The 18,533-nt window shown below is 44.3% G+C and overlaps 1 protein-coding gene across 6 annotated transcripts in view; it reads right to left on the bottom strand.

The window, feature by feature from the left end:
* Positions 1 to 17,464, bottom strand: part of ACSL5 (acyl-CoA synthetase long chain family member 5) — a 51,458-nt gene extending 33,994 nt beyond the window's left edge. Inside the window, exons 1-2 of one of the 6 annotated variants that reach the window (XM_005225737.5) lie at positions 17,315 to 17,464; positions 12,125 to 12,179 (exon numbers count right to left, since the gene is read on the bottom strand). Coding sequence is in view for 1 of the 6 variants with exons in the window: in XM_005225739.5 (XP_005225796.1) it covers positions 14,698 to 14,715 (18 nt within the window). In the remaining 5 variants the exon portion in view is untranslated. 6 annotated transcript variants of the gene reach the window in all.
* Positions 17,465 to 18,533: the final 1,069 nt, after the last annotated feature.

The following is an 18,533-nucleotide window of genomic DNA, read 5'->3' as shown; positions in this document are numbered from 1 at the left end:
ACTTTTTGAAGAATCACCAAACTGTTTCCCATAGTAGCTGTATCATTTTTATATTCCAACCAGCAATGTAAAGGATTCCAGCTTTTTACATACTTACCAACTTTTGCTATTCTCTCTCTTTTTAAAAATAGCCATTTTAATGGGCGTGAAATGGCATCTCACTTTGGTTTTGATTTACAGTTCCCTTATGACTAATGATGTTGAGCAATTTTTCATCTGCTTTTTTGTCATTTGCATTTCTTCTATGAAGAAATGTCTATTTCAGCCATTTGCCTATTTTTAAATTGAGGTCTTATTTGTCCTTTAGTTGTTGAGTTGTAAACTTTCTTTATATATTACAGATACTAGATCCTTTTCAGATATATAATTTTCAAATATTTTCTCCCAATGTATAGGTTCTCATTTCACTGTCTTGCTAGTCTCCTCTTTGATGTACAACACAGACACATTTTGAAACTGAGGATGCTGGCACTAGAGAGAATTTGCAACCATATCATGTAACTCTCTCACTGTTTAAATGGGAGAAACTGAAGAGCTTGAAAGAAGGAAAGATCTTCAGGTTACACCAGTACTGGACTGGTTGCCATTCTAAGCTTTAGAATCTATTAACACTTCCAGAGGTGCTCAAATAACAAGGGGGAAAGCCACGCTCTCTCTTGTCATGTGTCCTGTGTCACTCGAATTACAATTCTGGACCTGTCGCTCCACAGAAACCCCTGCAAGCAGTTCTTCCTCCCTAACATCACTCCCAGTTGGGAAAGAATGGAATAGGGAGAAGTGCAATAGCAGTAAAAAAAAAAAAAAAAAAAAGAGGAAGGAGAGCTGTGTTATGCTGTAGCTAGGAGTTCCTGTTTGAAGTTATCTACAGATGGTCGAACAAGCCACAGGCTTCCCCCAAGTGGAAAGCTTCCTTTGCTTTTTGATGTGGTAACACTGACACACCTCAGCCCCAGCCCCTCTGATGCCCATCTGTCCTCAGCCCCTCCCCTGATTCTCTCCAGGGCCCTCCTTTCCTCTGTGGTTCGGATGGCCAGAGCCAACATTACTCATCTGGCTCCTGACATACTGACTTCTCAACCTAGCAGAAGGACACCTTCTGCCTTCATACTTGCTTGCAAGCTCCCAGGACCAACCTTGGTACCTAAGTTGTGACCACCCCCATATTCTTCTTTGGGTTTTGCTCCTTTGAAGATTTGGGGCAGCATGTCTTAAGTCTTGTTTTCTTTGGATAAAGTCCCTAAATGACCTCTTCTACTCTAAATTCATGTGTTTTGTCAACGATGTTTATTGCTATGAGTCTTTCAGATTATCCCTGTAGTCTACAAATAATTTTTCTTCTCATCATTCCTTCCATTTAAAAGATTTTATGTTTCTGCCATATATTCTGCTCTTCAAGCATAAGTCTACTCCAATCCTAGGGTCTCTGCATTTGCTCTTCTTTTTTGCCTGAAACGCTATCCCACAGATTTGAAATCGTCATGTATTGCTTCTAGGTAGGATCTCAACTCCAATGTCATTTTCTCAGAGGCTCTCTAGGATCACCCTACTGGACCTCAAACACTATCATAGACCCACTTTCTCTTCTTCACGTCACTGTCAGCTATCTTAAACAGTCCTGGTCCATTTGGGTCCATTTCCCCTATTAAACTGGTGCTTTCATTGGAATGGGGATTTTTTTTTTTTTTTTTTTCACTGCGGTTCTTCCAATGGCTGCATCATGCTTGGCACAGAGGAAACTTTCAATGAGTAACCGGTTACTGAATAAATGATCCATTTTCTAGTTCAGAATTATCTGTTCTACACACTCTCAGTTGACTCATTTTTCCCTTAGTAAAACTCCCCCACCCACAAGCTCTCCAATCTTAGATCATCAAAAATCACTCTGGACAATCTTGAGACATACATTCCCAATCAATATTTTGACAAGGTATTGGTTTTGGTGAAACCAAAACAGATGGTGAAAGGATATATTTCTAACACATCAAAAGCTGGTCAGGATCAGTCTATTCCTCCAGGTTTAGAGGAAGCTACAGGATGGATCTTATCGGATGAAGTCATCTACAGTGTTCAGTGGGCAAAAAATCCAGCCTAGAAATATGTAATTGTTACTCTGGATTTCTGGAATTCAAAGGACAATAAGACAAATTATCTTTGCTTTTAAGCTTGAAGAACTAATTATTTTTCTATGCAATAATGAATATATATTTCAATTATAAGCTTTTTACAAAAAAAAGTTGCCTTCTAGAAAGTGGTCCACTCATTTGGGTTTAACTGGTTTTTGTGTTCTCCTGCATGTATGGGCTCATTCTGTGGTGATAGAAAGCTCATTAAAAGAGAGTCCAGAGTCCCCAAGTTCTTATACCCAATTAATCAACATTCTTCCATCCAATTACCTACTGTCTCCTAGAGACTATGTCACAAGTCTTCACAACTCATAATGACTCCAGAGGGGCCTGTGTGTTATTTAGGAGGCTGTATATGAAAGTTCTGCTTTCTTGGTTGGGCTTTAAGTTCTAACCCAGCCTTCACTGTTATTTCCCTTAACTTTCTGCCACCTCCAGTTTAGGAGGGCTTCATTTCATTCCTCAAGGGCTTTCCTGTTGGCTCAGCAGTAAAGAATCCCTCTGCCAATGCAGGAGATGTGGGTTCGATCCCTGGGTCGGGAAGATCCCCTAGAGAAGGAAATGGCAAACCACTCCAGTATTCTTGCCTGGGAAAATCTTGTGGACAGAAGAGCCTAGTAGGATACAGTCCCTAAGGTTGCAAAAGAGTCAGACATGATTTAGCGACTAAACAACAATAACATTTCATTCCTTAACTGAATAGTTAATAGGTATAGACAAATTTCAAAATAATGGCAAAAGATCAATAGGACATTACAAACCAATAGCCTCATGAGTACACTTGGGAGGAACTGATAAACTTTCCCTTAATATGCAATGAATGTGAACCACATAAGTATTCTACTGAAAGATCCTTCACCTATTCCTAAAGAACTAAGGAGTTTTCACCTTTCCTTATACCTTTACTCTTCTGTAGCAAATAGAGTTTTCTTCTACTAAAAAATAAAAGATAATATGATTTGAGACAACAAACTTGTTTTGCAAATCTAGCCAGAGGAAAAGCTGATAATGAGGACATAGCACAGGGAACTATACTCAGCATCTTATAATAACTTATAATGAAAGAGATTGTAAAAAAGGAATATATATATTTATATACATAGGAATAAGTGAATCATTTTGCTGTACACCTGAAACTAACACATTGTAAACCAACTATATTTCAATAATAATTTTAAATAATAATAATTTTTTAAAGGCAGATACAGAAAAGCATTGGTTCTTAAAGAGGGTAAACCTCAACTAACCATGCCATTATTACTTTTATTTTATTTTTTTACAACAACCAAAATTTCTTGCTCATCCTTCATCCAGGATCCAGGTACCTATGCTATTTTAAATCATTCAAAAACCAAAAGGACCAATATTCAGTTATATTCCACATAAAATTTGTTGTCATATTTCCCAATTTTAAAAAAAGTAGCTGAGAGGGGAATCCTAAAATTCCTCTAAAGAAATAAGAGGCAATTAGATACCATGAGATATGTCAATAAGGTGTCACCTCATCGCAGTCACTCTTATCCAACTCTTTGGTCCATAGCCTACCAGGTTCCTCTGTCCATGGGATTTTCCAGGAAAGATACTGGAGTGGATTGCTATTTCTTCCTCTAAAGGATCTTCCCAACCCAGGGATCAAACTCATATCTCCTGCATCTCCTGCATTGCAGGCAGATTTGCTGTCTGCTGAGCCATCAGGGAAGCCTTCAGTAAGGTGGCCAGTTACCAAACCACTAGTCAGAAAATCAATAGCTTTCCTATATTTTGAAAATAATGGAAAAGGTGCATTTCCAATAGTGTATATAAGAATAAATGTGTAAAACCTATATTTAAAAAGTGAAACCTTGAAAAAAATGGAAAGATATATTTGAAATAGTCAAGAGGTCCTATCTTCCTAAATATATCTATACATTTAATGCAACCCTAATAAAGACTAATAAAATTTTCTTGGGAAAATAAGAAGTTAAAGCTCACCCAGAAAAATAAAACTTACAAAAAATAGAAAATTTTTGAAAAATAACAGGAATTGGGTGGGTAGCAGTTAAGTAAACATTACCAAATTTGCTTACTATGGAAATTTTCTCTTGGTTATCAATAGACAAGTCTATGTGATGAGATAATCCTGAAGTAACCTCAGTGGATGCTATTATCATATACTAAATTGCAGTCCAAATTAAGATAGATTTTTTTTTTCACTTCTAGTCAATGTGTTGAAACAACTGACTAGCCATTCAGACAGAATACCTAAAGCTGATTTCTGTCTTACCCCTAAAACAAAAATGCATTGGAAGGACTTTTCTGGCAGTACAGTGGATAAGAATCCACCTGCAAATGCAGGGACCTGGGTTCGATCCCTGGGCTGGAAGGATTCCACATGCTGCAGAGCAGCTAAGCCCATGTGCTACAACTGCTGAGCCCGAGGGTGGCGACTACTGAGCCTATCCACTGCAGACCCCAGCCTGTGATCTGGAACGAGAGATGCCACCGTAGTGAGAAGCTTGCGTACCTCAACAAAAGAGTAGCCCTCAGTCGCTGCAACCAGGGAAAGCATGTGAGCAGCAGCAAAGACCCAGCACCTCCAAAAATAAGTTACTTATTTTAGAAAATACATTGAAGATGGACCAAAGACGAGATATAAAACATTGAACACTGTGAGAGTACTGGAGGATAAAAAATATGAGAGAATTGTTTTTTATAATCCTGACATGGAGAAGACTCAAGACAGACACGAAACCTAGAAGCTGTGCAAGGAAAATGTTGGCTTATACAAAACTTTAAAAGATACTTGCCCTGCAGAAAAGATATCAAAGACAAAGTCAAAGATAAACTGGGAATAGTATCAAATATTCCAGCTAGGCAAAGAGCTCATTTCCTCAGTAGAAATGCTTAGAAGTCAATGAAAAACAGCACATAACCCAGTAAAACAAAGAGCAGAGGGAATGACCAGAAAGTTCAAAGCAAAACAAACAGGTTACTTAAAATGGGGAAAGACATTCAACTTCACTTACAGTTTTTTAAAATGCAAATCTAAATAAAATCCCATTTACCCATCCTTCAGGTTAGCAGTGATGAAGCAGTATTAAATGCAGGATCAATCATGGAGATGTAAATTTGGGGCAGTCTCCTTAGGGATGTGTCTACTGTCTGAAACCACAATTTAAATTATGTGCCTTCTAACCTAAAGACACGACTAGTAATTTATCTTGTAGAAAGACCTAAGTTCAAGAAAGCACATCACTTTAAGTGGCTGTCTGAGTCATGGGTTAGGAATGTGGATTCTGAGTCAGGTTGCACCCAATTTTTGTGATCACCTTTGTGACCTAGGGTAAATAACCTCTGTGTACTTCTGTATCTATAAAATAGCAATACTAATATCTCCCTCATAAGGCTATCCCCATGATTAAAGAAGTTAATGTACCTGTGTGGTGCCTAGAACAATGCCTGACCCACAGGCTCAGGTATTAGCTATTATGTTCATCATCATTAAATTTATAGGATTGTTGATAATGTCAGACACCAGAAAAGCCTTCCTCAATAGGAGAATAACCAGATAAATTATACCACTTACATACAACAGAATTATTGGCAGGTATTAAAGAGAATTCTGGAGGAGGAAATGGCAACCCACTCTGGTATTCTTGTTAGAAAAATCCCATGGACAGAAGAAGCTGGTGGGCTACACTCTGTGGGGTCACAAAGAGTTGGACACAACTGAGCAACTGAGCACATTAAGAAAAATAAAGCAGATCTGTATATATTGATAAGGAAAGAACTATGTGAAATATCAGGCTTCCTAGAGGGCACTAGTGGTAAAGAACTCCTGCCAACCAATGCAGGAGACATAAGAGACGTGGGTTCTATCCCTTGGTCGGGAAGATCTCCTGAAGGAGGGCATGGCAATCCACTCCAGTATTCTTGCCTGGAGAATTCCATGGACAGAGGAGCCTGGTGGGTTATAGCCCATAGGGTCACAAAGAGTTGATCACAACTGAAGTGACGTCACACATACACACACACACACACACACACACACACGAAATATCACCAAGTACTGGCGAAGAGCAGACTCATTGGAAAAAACCCTGATGCTGGGAAAGATTGAGGGCAGGAGGAGAAGGGGATGACAGAGGATGAGATGGTTGGATGGCATCACCAACTAAATGGACACGAGTTTGAGCAAGCTCCAGGAGATAGTGAAGGACAGGGAAGCCTGGTGTCCTGCAGTCCATAGGGTCACAAAGAGTCGGATATGACTGAGCAGCTGAACAGCAACAAAGGGGAAAACTGCTTGGGCCATGCAGTGTATGCTTTTGTGTTCCTGAAAGAATAATCCTCACAGGAAAAGACAGACTGAAGAGGAGTTTTTATGAACGGATTTTCTAGAAACTTTTGAGTATTCAAATCATTCAGCTTAAAATATTTAAGGGCTTGTCTATATATCATTGGCTTCCTTGGTGGCTCAGGTATCCAACATCATTCCAGGTGCTGGGGAGATAGTTTTTATTCCACAGTGTTCTATAATCTAGTTCTTGCTCAGGTTTGCTGTTGAACTCCCCAGTAAAATACAACCCCAGCAGGTCATGGAACTCTGCTCAGTGTTATATGGCAGCCTGGACGGGAGGGGAGTCTGGGGGAAAATGGGTGCATGCATATGTATGGCAGAGTCCCTTTGCTGTTCACCTGAAACTATCACAACACTGTTAATTGGCTGTACCCCAATACCACCTGACCTGCCTCTCGAGAAATCTGTATGCAGGACAGGAAGCAACAGTTAGAACTGGACATGGGACAACAGACTGGTTCCAAATAGGAAAAGGAGTACGTTAAGGCTGTATTATTGTCACCCTGCTTATTTAACTTCTATGCAGAGCACATCATGAGAAACGCTGGACTGGAAGAAACAAGCCGGAATCAAGATTGCCGGGAGAAATATCAATAACCTCAGATATGCAGATGACACCACCCTTATGGCAGAAAGTGAAGAGGAACTCAAAAGCCTCTTGATGAAAGTGAAAGAGGAGAGTGAAAAGTTGGCTTAAAGCTCAACATTCAGAAAACGAAGATCATGGCATCTGGTCCCATCACTTCACAGGAAATAGATGAGAAACAGTGGAAACAGTGTCAGACTTTATTTTTGGGGCCTCCAAAATCACTGCAGATGGTGACTGCAGCCATGAAATTAAAAGACGCTTACTCCTTGGAAGGAAAGTTATGACCAACCTAGATAGCATATTCAAAAGCAGAGACCTTACTTTGCCAACAAAGGTATGTCTAGTCAAGGCTATGGTTTTTCCAGTGGTCACGTATGGATGTGAGAGCTGGACTGTGAAGAAGGCTGAGCGCCGAAGAATTGATGCTTTTGAACTGTGGTGTTGGAGAAGACTCTTGAGAGTCCCTTGGACTGCAAGGAGATTCAACCAGTCCATTCTGAAGGAGATCAGCCCTGGGATTTCTTTGGAAGGAATGATGCTAAAGCTGAAACTCCAGTACTTTGGCCACCTCATGCAAAGAGTTGACTCATTGGAAAAGACTCTGATTCTGGGAGGGATTTGGGGCAAGAGGAGAAGGGGACGTCAGAGGATGAGATGGCTGGATGGCATCACTGACTCGATGGACGTGAGTCTCAGTGAACTCTGGGAGTTGGTGTTGGACAAGGAGGCCTGGCGTGCTGCGATTCATGGGGTCACAAAGAGTTGGACATGACTGAGCGACTGATCTGATCTGATCTGATCAATACAAAATAAAAAGTTATAACAAAACTATAGTAGGGAAAGAGGGATTGAGGGGACAGCAGTGGGGTGAGTTTTAATTGGGGAGGTTAGAGTAGGTCTCATTGGGAACATAGCACTTGAGATGTATCATTTAATCTGTAACAGTCACGCTTTAAAAAAAAAAAAAAAGTGAACTACTCTGTATTATCCCACCTTGGCTGGAGACCTTTCACATGACTACGCCTGAGAAGACAGCCTCAGCCTCATTTCTAGAACTCAACCTCCCTCATCACTAAAGCCACATTCCATCAACAGCCTCTTCCCCTTGCTCCCGTCACCCGCCAGTCTGGACAGCAGCTCTGAGAGTAACCAGATCAATACCCTTAAGCAGATAAGAAACCAAAGGTGAAGTTTGAGTCACGGGGCCAAAGGGTACCTGAAATTGCATCTTGCATCATTCTCAGCAGTTGCTGAGAATAGAGGCTGGTGTAACATTCTGACTACAAGACTACAGATAACTTCCCAGCCACTCACCAGCGCCCAGGTGCTCAGGCCACTGCCTGGCTCTAGCCTCTAGCCTTCTCCACACAGGGCTGGTTGGGGAGGGATGTCCCCAGGCAGACAGGAAAGGGCCTCTTTTTCCCTTCCACAGGATTATTCATGTGGGGTCAAGCAGGAAGACACCATTACCAAATGGGGTCCCTGTTAAATCCCCAAAGACAGCGAAGAAGTCTTTTCCAGCCATGGAAAGATTCTGTGAGCACTTAAATAATTAAAACAGGACAGATACACCAGTCTCCCAGACCTTGCTTTTCCTAGCCCAGGTCCCAGGCCACACCCAACAGTTCCAGTTTGTTGGGCAGCTGGCAGAGAGAAGGGGAGGGCTTCCCCTGGCCCACTAACTGTAAACAAATCCTCAGGGTTGCAATGTATACACACTGGAGATGTCTCTGCTGCCAAATGGCACAAGAAAAGCTATTGTATTGGAGTTGAATCTGCTCTGTCCTTGGGTTTGGGTCTTGAGTGTTTCCTGGGGCTCAGGAGACAACTTGGGCTGCAAGCACCCCTAGGCAGAGATTGTCTTAACCCAGAGTGCCAGGGGGAGAAGGCAATGGCACCCCACTCCAGTACTCTTGCCTGGAAAATCCCATGGGCGGAGGAGCTGGTGCGCTGCAGTCCATGGGGTCGATAGGAGTTGGACACGACTGAGCGACATCATTTTCACTTTTCATGTTCATGCATTGGAGAAGGAAATGGCAACCCACTCCAGTGTTCTTGCCTGGAGAATCCCAGGGACGGGGGAGCCTGGTGGGCTGCCATCTATGGGGTCGCAAAGAGTCAGAGACGCCTGACGCGACTTGGCAGCAGCAGCAGCAGCAGCAGCAGCAGCAGAGTGCCAGAGAGTCATCCTCCCCTTTTGCTCACCATTGTCACAAGTTCAGAGAAGGGCAGGGTTGAGGGGGTTGGTCTGGGGGAGGAAACAGTTTGCAAAATTCAACCCAGCATTGAACATAACGGTCGCCTATGCCCAGTGGGGCAGGGAGTGCAGGTAGGGATGGGGGCAGAGTCACCTAGCCCTCTTCAGAAATGCCACATCTGGGACTTCCTGCCATAGCAAGGGCAACACTCAACAGCCTGACCTGAGTGAGGTCAAGTTTCATTCATCCTGCAAGTATTCAAATACTTACTGTGTGCTAGGCAGTGGGTTCAGCAATGGGGAAAGTTCATTCAGAGTTCCTAGTCCATCAGGGGATAAAGCCACTTCCCCAGGTGGGAAACAAGTGTTCTGTGAAATGTATCCCGGCTCTGGGAGCATCTGTGGAACTGGACAAAGTGTGTGTGTGCCAAGAGATACATTTATCCTCTGTACTTTAAATTTACATATCATTTCCTTTGAATACGGCAAACTAAGGTCTTGTTTGTATACACTGGTGTATACCCAGCAATGTGCCATGTGTATTCAGCATTGTGCCGTGTGCAGAGGGCCAAAGACTTAAAAGACGCAGCTCCTGCCCTCTGGGGACTAAACACTAAAAGCACTTACAGAAGGATGCAGTATGGAAGATGAGCTAATGAATTTGAAGGAGAAGCCAGTGTAGACTGGAGACGGTGGAGGTACCTCCAAGGAGCACTAGCTCCTCAAGGATGTGTGGTCCTTGATCCCCTGGCTTTATTGCCAATAGCCTTTTGTCCAAGGTCAATCAAGGACGACCACCCCACAAAGGAAGCCGATGGCTGCTAAGATCCCAACTAAGATCCCAACCAGGGTCACTGTCACCAAACCATCTTTCTCCACTGTTGTCTGTGACTCTCCATCCACTCTTCCATGGTGAGAATGGTCACCACTTTAGGCAGGATAAACCTCTGGGGAAGAGAGAAAGAGGAATACCCAGATGTTGGGTGAGAGATGGGGCATGGTTGGAGACACAAGAGCAGGACAAGCATGAAGGAAAAGGGTGAATGAAGGGGAATGGTGAAGAGGCACGTCTGAGGGGGGGTAGAGAATCTGCCTTTAGTTGAGAGGGAAAGAGAAAAGGCTTCCAAATGACTGAATAAGACAGTGGGGCCTGATATAGACACTGCAGCACAGGAGTCATTCAGTTCCCGAACGCCAGAGAGCCTTGGGGTGCCAACCTTGGCCAGCTGGGTTGGGTAGAATTTACCAGGAAAGCCCTCATTAAGTCAATGCCAAAATCATCTTACCTCAGTCCATGAGAATAGTATAGAAGAGTTGCTGAGCCACTCATAACCTGGTGACAGGCGGTGACAAATCCCACTGGATCTCAGATCAACTCAGTCAGCTTTGATCTACTACTGCGCTTCCAAACAAGTCACAGTCCAGCAGCCCAACCCCAAGGAAAGCCTTGCTTCAGTAAACATTTCCAAAGGCCTCGCAAGCTTATTGCTGATCAAGTGAATTATGAGAGCATGGAGGTCAGCAGAGCCAGTACCATCCACCGGAGTTGATAAGAGCCTGTACAAAGATAGGCTGGACAAAGTGCTAGGACTAAGTCACTGCAGGCCAGGATAAAGACAGGCTGACACAAGAGGTTGGGAAAGAGGCCTCTTTGCAGAATTAGTCTTCACACTACTGGTTGGGCCAATGGTCAGGGCTCACCAGATTCAATGTGCAAGTGGCCTCAGGCCACACCACAGGAAGGGAACACAACCCCGCCCAGCCTTGCCCATCAGAACAAGACTCAGTTTTCCCCACAGCCAGTCCCTCCCATCAAGAAGCTTGCACAAGCCTCTTATCCTCATCCATTAGAGGGCAGACAGAAAATCACAAGCACAGAAAAACTAACCAAACTGATCACATGGACCACAGCCTGGCCTAACTCAATGAAATTATGAGCCATGTCATGTAGGGCCACCCAAGACAGCAGGTCATGGTGGAGAGTTCTGGCAAAACATGGTCTGCTGGTGAATGGAATGGCAAACCACTTCAGCATTCTTGCTTTAAGAACCCCATGAACAGAATGAAAAGGCAACGTGCAAACAAGCAGCTTTATTCCCCAAAGTCTCAGCTCCAGTGGTAAACTTTTAAGGCCCTATCCTTTCCAGGTACCTGAGTATCAGCACTACCATCTACCAGATAGGTGGCCCTGTTTGATTTCTCCTAGTTTGACAGTTCCTTAATGTCACTGAGCATCAGTTTCCCTCCATTGCACTCCAGAAGGGGCAGATTAGTATCCTTGCTCTGGATGAACCTTTCAGTATACTGTCTGGGACATGGGAAGCCCTCAGTGAAGATAAGCTTCCTTTTTCCCTCTTCCACTTACCTCCTTTTCCAACTCCTTGTCAATATCAGATGTTCTATTTTTAGATGTCCCCAAAGTGAAGAGTTGATCATGGACTTTGTACTGTAATTGCCCTTCGACTTATATGCAAATGTATTACCATCTCCTCATTTGCCTTCAAACAGAGGATTTCTAATTGGAGGCCACAAGGTCTCTCTCAGCCTTGTGAAACTCCTGCATCCTCCCACAGCCACCTCAACTTCTTAGAGTAGAATGACCCATGGAGAAACCCAGAGATCTACGACCAGCTCCCCAACAGAGGGTGGGTACCATGGCCTGGCAACAGCAGTCCAAGGGCTGCCTAACCTTCTGCACTTCAAAGCTCTTATTTATATTAATGACATGAATTAAGAGCCTGGGAAATACCAGGCTCTGTGCCAGGGGAGGAATGAGAAGTGCATTTCTGATCTCAGGATGCACAGTTACATGGGGGAAGAAACAGACCAGGATATGTCTACAGCAGGGTGTGGAGAGAGTAAAAGCGAAGGCTGACCTCAGGGCTGCTGGAGACACGTCACCCCGGCAGGATGTTTCCAGACGTGGGTCACCTGAGGTCATATCGCAAATGGGAGTCAGTTTATCTGCTAGCCAGGCATATGAGACAGACAGAAACAGAAATCACATTCCTGATTTCTGAGAAATCTCCAAATCCTGGTTTAGGAATTCACCTGCCAAGAAGTGGGAGTTGTTTTTTTTTTGAAGGGAGGGCAGTGCAATCATGTAACTTTATAAAATGAACCACTTAAAAGTAAACAATTCAGTGGGCACTTAGTACATTCATAATGTTGTACAACCACCTCTGTCTAGATTCAAAACACTTTTGTCATCCCCAAAGGAAATCCTCTCCCCATTAAGCAGTTACTCTTCTTTCCTCCCCATCCCTGGCAACCACCCATCAATCTGCTTTCCATTTCCATGGATGTGAAGTGGGAGGATTTGCAAAAAAGAAATTTCTCCTAGTTTGTTGCTCTTAGGTCCATGCACTAAACTAGACTGATCAGAAATGGAGGCAGAGTTTGCCCTCAGAACTAAATGAGCCAGATTCCACTCAGTCTTTTCATACTGTATCCAGTTTGTTCCGTCTTGGTTTCCCCATCTACAAAAACACATACCTACCTCATAGGACTGTTTTTGAAGATCAGGAGATGAAAGCCCCATAAAACAGTAAACACAGGACTGCCCCCACAGTAAATAGTCAATGAATGATAGCTGTACTATTTGCATTCTAGAAAAATGTCAACCTAAAAAGTCTCTAATAGATACATGAAGTCAATATCTACCTACCTACCTACCACCTAGGTCACCATACATAAGAATCTTTTTACAAATGAAAATATCTAGGAAATCCAAAGAAGGGCTAACTCCACACAGAGGTGGATGGAACATGTCTTTTAGCATCATATGGACTGTAGCTTCAATTCCAGTTGACAGCTGGCTTCACCTCTCTGAGCCTACTCCCTTCACCACCTATCTCCTAATATTGTCTTAATGTCAGAGTACCCATGATGATCTGGTGCTTAACTGGCTTCCACTTCCCTCTCTCGCTTCGTTTCTGTATACTTTCTCCTTCCCTAACACCCAGCCCATTTCTTTTATCTGGAGTTGCCCCTGCATGTTTAGCATTCAGGCATTCAATGATACACTGATATTATTTTAGGTGTCATTGCCCCCAGAGAGTTAGAATATGACTCGGATAAAAGATTATTTTAGGTCAGGACCTCAACAAATATACTTGGCTGAAGCATCCTGTTTGGTCTGGATAATATTTAGGAAAAAAACAAAACAATATTACATTGAATGAGTGAAGTTGCTCAGCCGTGTCTGACTCTTTGTGACCCCATAGACTGTAGCCTACTAGGCTCCTCCGTCCATGGGATTTTACATGCAAGAGTACTGGAGTGGGTTGCCATTGCCTTCTCCAGGAGATTTTCCCTACCTAGGGATTGAATTGGACTATGTTTATCTGGGGTGTGCCTGCCTTGCATTCTGTCAGACTTCCCCACCCCGACCTGCATCTTATTTCATATAATCTACGTTACTTAGCTCTATTGCCTGTCTGTTCTATAATTATTTGTGACTCTTGTTTTATTTCTGGTTCTGTTCCTTTTTTTGTGCCAACTGCATAAGTGATACTTACAAGAAGTTATATGACGTCTCTTCCAAGACTATTCAGTGTTCAACCTCAAATATTTATCAATTGGAGGGAACAACCATAAAGTAACTCCCATGCTGGAATACAGAGGGCAGTATCCCCCAAACCAATGACTCCTTTTAAAATTTTTTAACTGGATCAATCTTTTATTTTTAAATTAAATTAAATTTAGCTTAATTTAATTACTTTTGAAGACTACTAATTACCTACAAATCAGAGTTTAGATTCAATCCTGCTTTTCAAATAACCAAAAAGACAGATACCCACAGAAGGGAGTAAGCTCCAATAATGAAATCCCTTCCCAACACTCACTCCTTGAAGGCCAACTTGTGGCCCTACCCCTTAAAACAGACTCAGCTTCATCCAGAAAGCATTCATTCCATCTGTCACACATCTAGCAGCTCTTCCCCTCGGAAGATCTCAAAATCCATCAGGAAAATTGAGGGCACCCTCCAGCCCAGATCCCTGGGTTGGGAAGATCTCTTGGAGAAGGAAATGACAACCACTCCAGCATTCTTACCTGGGAAATTCCATGGACAGAGGGGCCTAGCATGCTATGGGGTCACAAAGAGTCAAACATGACTCAGTAGTGCTCTTCTCTTCCCTCCTAGCACAGCCCAGGGGAGCTGTAGGCAGAGCCTCAGGCCCTCAAAAAGGGGTCTGGGTTTTGGTTCCCTTCCCCAAGAGAGGCAGGAGAAAAGAAAACCAATCCCTGCTCCACATTCCTCCTCCCCCTTGACCTTCCTGATGAGAAGGGTTTAAAAAAGTCCTTCAGAGACCGGGGAGAAAGCAAGTGCCGACACGTGCTTGGGACACAGGAAGTTCCAAGCTCCCCAGAGCTGGGGGTCAGGATGCCCCCCAGGCTACTGCCCCACACCCACAAGACCCCTTGCCAAATACCCCTGCCCCCTTACCCTGTGAGGGGACCACATCTCTTGGTGCTCCCAGTGAGTGGAGCCTCCTGGCTCTGAGTGCCTGTGAGTCCTGGCAAATGAATTGCTGCGAGTCCTCACCCCTCACCCCAGCTCCTCCAGGGTCAGGGGGGCTTCAGAGCATCCCTGCAGGCTGAGGATCTCTGGTTCCAAGCCGTCAGCCCCGAGTCTGAGCTGCCCTGAGTCAGGAGTCAGGCCACAGCGGGCTTCTAACGTGCTCGGGGACTTCACTTCCTGGTTTTTCTTTCACAACAGAAAGTGGAAGTGTTCTGACCAGAAGGAGAAAAGCCGCCAAAGCTCCTCTGGCTGGGTTTCAGAGCCTTAACTGGCAGTCCCTGAGGGCTGATACAGCAGCCAGCCTGCATTCACAGCTCATGCTCTGTCTGCCTGATGACGGAGAACCAGACGGAGATGATGGAGGTGCCCCTCGCAGACCCCCCTTGGCAGAGAGGTGAGACCCATGCTGGATTCCTGGGACAATGAGGTCCAACCACAGGGCACCTCGGCCCTCACATCCTTCCCAGGACCATGTGGACACCTGGAAGCCAGCTCTGCTGGCCAGCCGTGCATGTTGTCGCCTCTCCCCAGTCCCCTCTTGCCTGCCTCAGATCCTGGAGCTGTGCTGAAAAAGCCAGCAAAACAAGCACATCAAGAACCACAGGGACAGCGCGGAGAGTCTGTTTCCTCTGACACATCCTCTTCAGGCCTCCAATGTTTAATTAAAAATGTTTGCAGCTCGCACCGTCACCTCCCAGATAAAATCTGAGAAATTGTGAAATCAGGAATCCACAAGCACGCATGCCATTAGCTGTCAGACTGACCCTGCATCTCGCAGGAGCCTCTGAAAAACTTCACTGTACACTCGTGAGACAACAACAGTGAAAAGGCAGACTACTTCTTGATATTTTTATAAAAGGGGCTTCCCTGTGGCTCACTGGTTAAGAATCTGCCTGCAGTTCAGGAGACACAGGTTGGATTCCTAGGTTGGGAAGATCCCCTGGAGGAGGAAATGGCAACTCGCTCTAGTATTCTTGCCTGGGAAATCCCACGGACAGAATATACTGGCGGGCTACAGTCCATGGGGTTGCAAATGAGTTGGACATAACTTAGTGACTAAACAATAACAATTATTATCAAAATTGCTTTGAATGTGAAGACACCTTGAAAGCGTCTTGAGGACTGGTCTTCAGGGCATCAGGACGCATAGTAGTCTCATCAGATTCACCTATTGCTGTGGCTACAGAAGGGCATGGGAGTTTCTATTCTCAGATGTGAAGGCAGAAAATAACGAGGTTCCTACCCTTTCCCAACCCTATCTCTCCCCACCACCTCTCAGACACCCCAGAATTAAGCAGCACTTTCCCCCAACCTCAGTCCCTTTAAGAAGGCTCAACGTAAAACCAACAAGAGCCCCGGTCTTCACTAGAGATGTATTAGGATTCCCTTTCTACACAGAGGAGTTCCTCAAAGCTTCCAACCAGAAAAACCAGAGTGAGCTACGCCCCAATCTCAGGGAACATAGGAGCTGGTCCCTTGACCTCACAGGATCCCACTTTAGACATGGAAGAAAGCTGAAGTAGGTTAGGATGAGGGTGCCCCCCCGCCCCGCCTTTCCATATTTGGGTTCATCTCTTGGCTGGAGGAACACTTGTCTTTGCTAAGTTTCCAAGCTCATCTCCCCAGGGGTAGCTCCCTCCAGCAAAAAGCAGAGGATGGGAGAATGGGTGTCGAATCTCAGCCATTCAATGCTGCTGGGCTTTTCCCTGGGTGCTTTCTTCTTTTACCAACCAGACGAAGAGCTTAGGACCAGGAGAAGATGGTTTTCTCCAGGATCAAACGCTCAAGTTTGGAAGATTCTGGGTGGTTCTAAAGCTCTAGCACCTGGAGATGCATTCTTGTTCAATCCTATACACACACCAGGGACACTGCCAAATTTTGAGGGAATGATGGACAGTTTTCACAGCACTCAAGAATTCTGCATCAGGCAGCAAACCGATCAGGACTCAGATTCTTGCCCCACCTCCTCTTAGCTATGCAGCCCAGGCCGAGCTGTTTAAGAGCCCAGAGGCATGTTATTCACCTGTGATGTGGGAATGATACCCCCTTACCTTACAGGAGGTAATAAGCCAATGTATAACACACACCTAGTACAGACCCCAGCATCGGACAGCAAGCCTGCTAAGGGTTCCCTTCCCTGCTTCCTTCCAAACGGGAGGGGCTGCAGCTGTCCGATGGCCTTTCCAATCATACAGACATTTCAAAATGGAAGATGAAGGAAACCTACATCTTGGCTTTGGCTATAACCCTTAAAGCTTTTAAGTCTGTTTTATTTGCACTTAGTGAAATCAACCACTCTCTCTTCCAAGTCCATTTCCTGCTAGCAGTTCAGATTCCTTCCATGTCTCCACTCCCCTTTTGCAGCTGATTTTTTTTGCCTCCCATGCAGGTCAACTAAGATCACTACGCAAACAAATGCTATTTCATCTTGTAAAAGAGCCTTAGGCTGAGAAAAACGTCCAACTTTTTTCTCCCCAGTTACCCCATCTCTACTATCCCATATCATATAAGCTATAGAGCGGGTAGCATTATTGCAGTTTACCTTGTAAGAGTCTGCTCACTCCTGGGTTCCAGGAAATGTGCCCCTCACAGCTGTCTGTTCTGGTTCAGCACAACATTCAGGAGCCTCTGCCTTTTCCTTAGCGCTGGAGTCGGGACCACACCTGAAGCCAATGTGTATCGTACTGAGAGTGGCTAACCAGCTCTCATGGAACCTTTGAACCTATTGCAATAGAGGTTCAAAGGTAGACATTACCTATTCAAACATTTGCACAGTAACCTCTGGCAGTGAGAAGTGTAGGATTTGGCAAAAGGTTAAAACAGGAGATTGTTATGCAATGGGCTTTAGAGGAAGAAAAGGAAGGAGAGAGAAAGAGAATGAAAGGGAGAGAGAGAGTTCTCAGCTCAGAAAGCTAACTTATAACAAGCAAAACCTTTTATAAAGCCCATACCTTGGGGAAGAGGAGGAGGCAAACAAGGCTTTGCATCTTCATTTTTGGGCAGAATCCCTGAGATTGTGATAGGAAGAGGAAGGTCTAAGTAACCTTAGAGGGAAAACTTAGTTTCCTCTAAGAGGGGGAAAGTGCTCCTTGATTTTAGGGGGAGAGAAAATTGAGACACCACTCTAAGTGGCTCCAGTTATAACTTTAAGATTCGGATAAGCAGAGGTCTGTCTTTTAGAGATAAGCCCTCTTCTGGAATGGGCTGGTGACCCCTCTAGAATTACAATGTTTTCTTTTTTTTTTTTTTTCAATTTAATATTGACACTTGAGTTTATTAAAGCACAAAACTAGTCTAAGACTTTTGGAACATTCTCTATATGGTTGGAAATATTACGACAGGAAATTAGTGAATTACAATGTTTTCAAGTCACTCTAGAATCTAGACAGAGGGATAGGCATAGCTGGGTCAGATTTAGAACCCAGAATGATGGGTACAGCCTGCACCACCCACAGCTGAGCGAGCACTGAAGAAGCAGGGTTGCTAAGGCATCACAGTTCAGCCTGTCCTCCTCTCTCTTTCCATTTTAAAGTCACTCGTCATCAGTCTCCAGTCCAAAATCTTCGAGACTGCAAGGCATCATCACTAGGCAAAAATGCTGGATGGGCACGCAAGCAACTCTGGAGAGCAATCTCTATTTTATGGGTGAGGCCAATGAGGCCTTTTCAGGTGAAAAAAAAAATCACCCAGCATCATGCAGTCGGTTAGCAGTTAAGGCCGGACCTGACCCAGAGCCACAGACCACCACACAGGACCTTTGT

This window comes from Bos taurus, chromosome 26, assembly GCF_002263795.3.
Source record: "Bos taurus isolate L1 Dominette 01449 registration number 42190680 breed Hereford chromosome 26, ARS-UCD2.0, whole genome shotgun sequence".
NCBI lineage: Eukaryota > Metazoa > Chordata > Mammalia > Artiodactyla > Bovidae > Bos > Bos taurus.
Note: the sequence above shows the minus strand (reverse complement) of the source record. Positions and strands in the feature narration are given on the sequence as shown.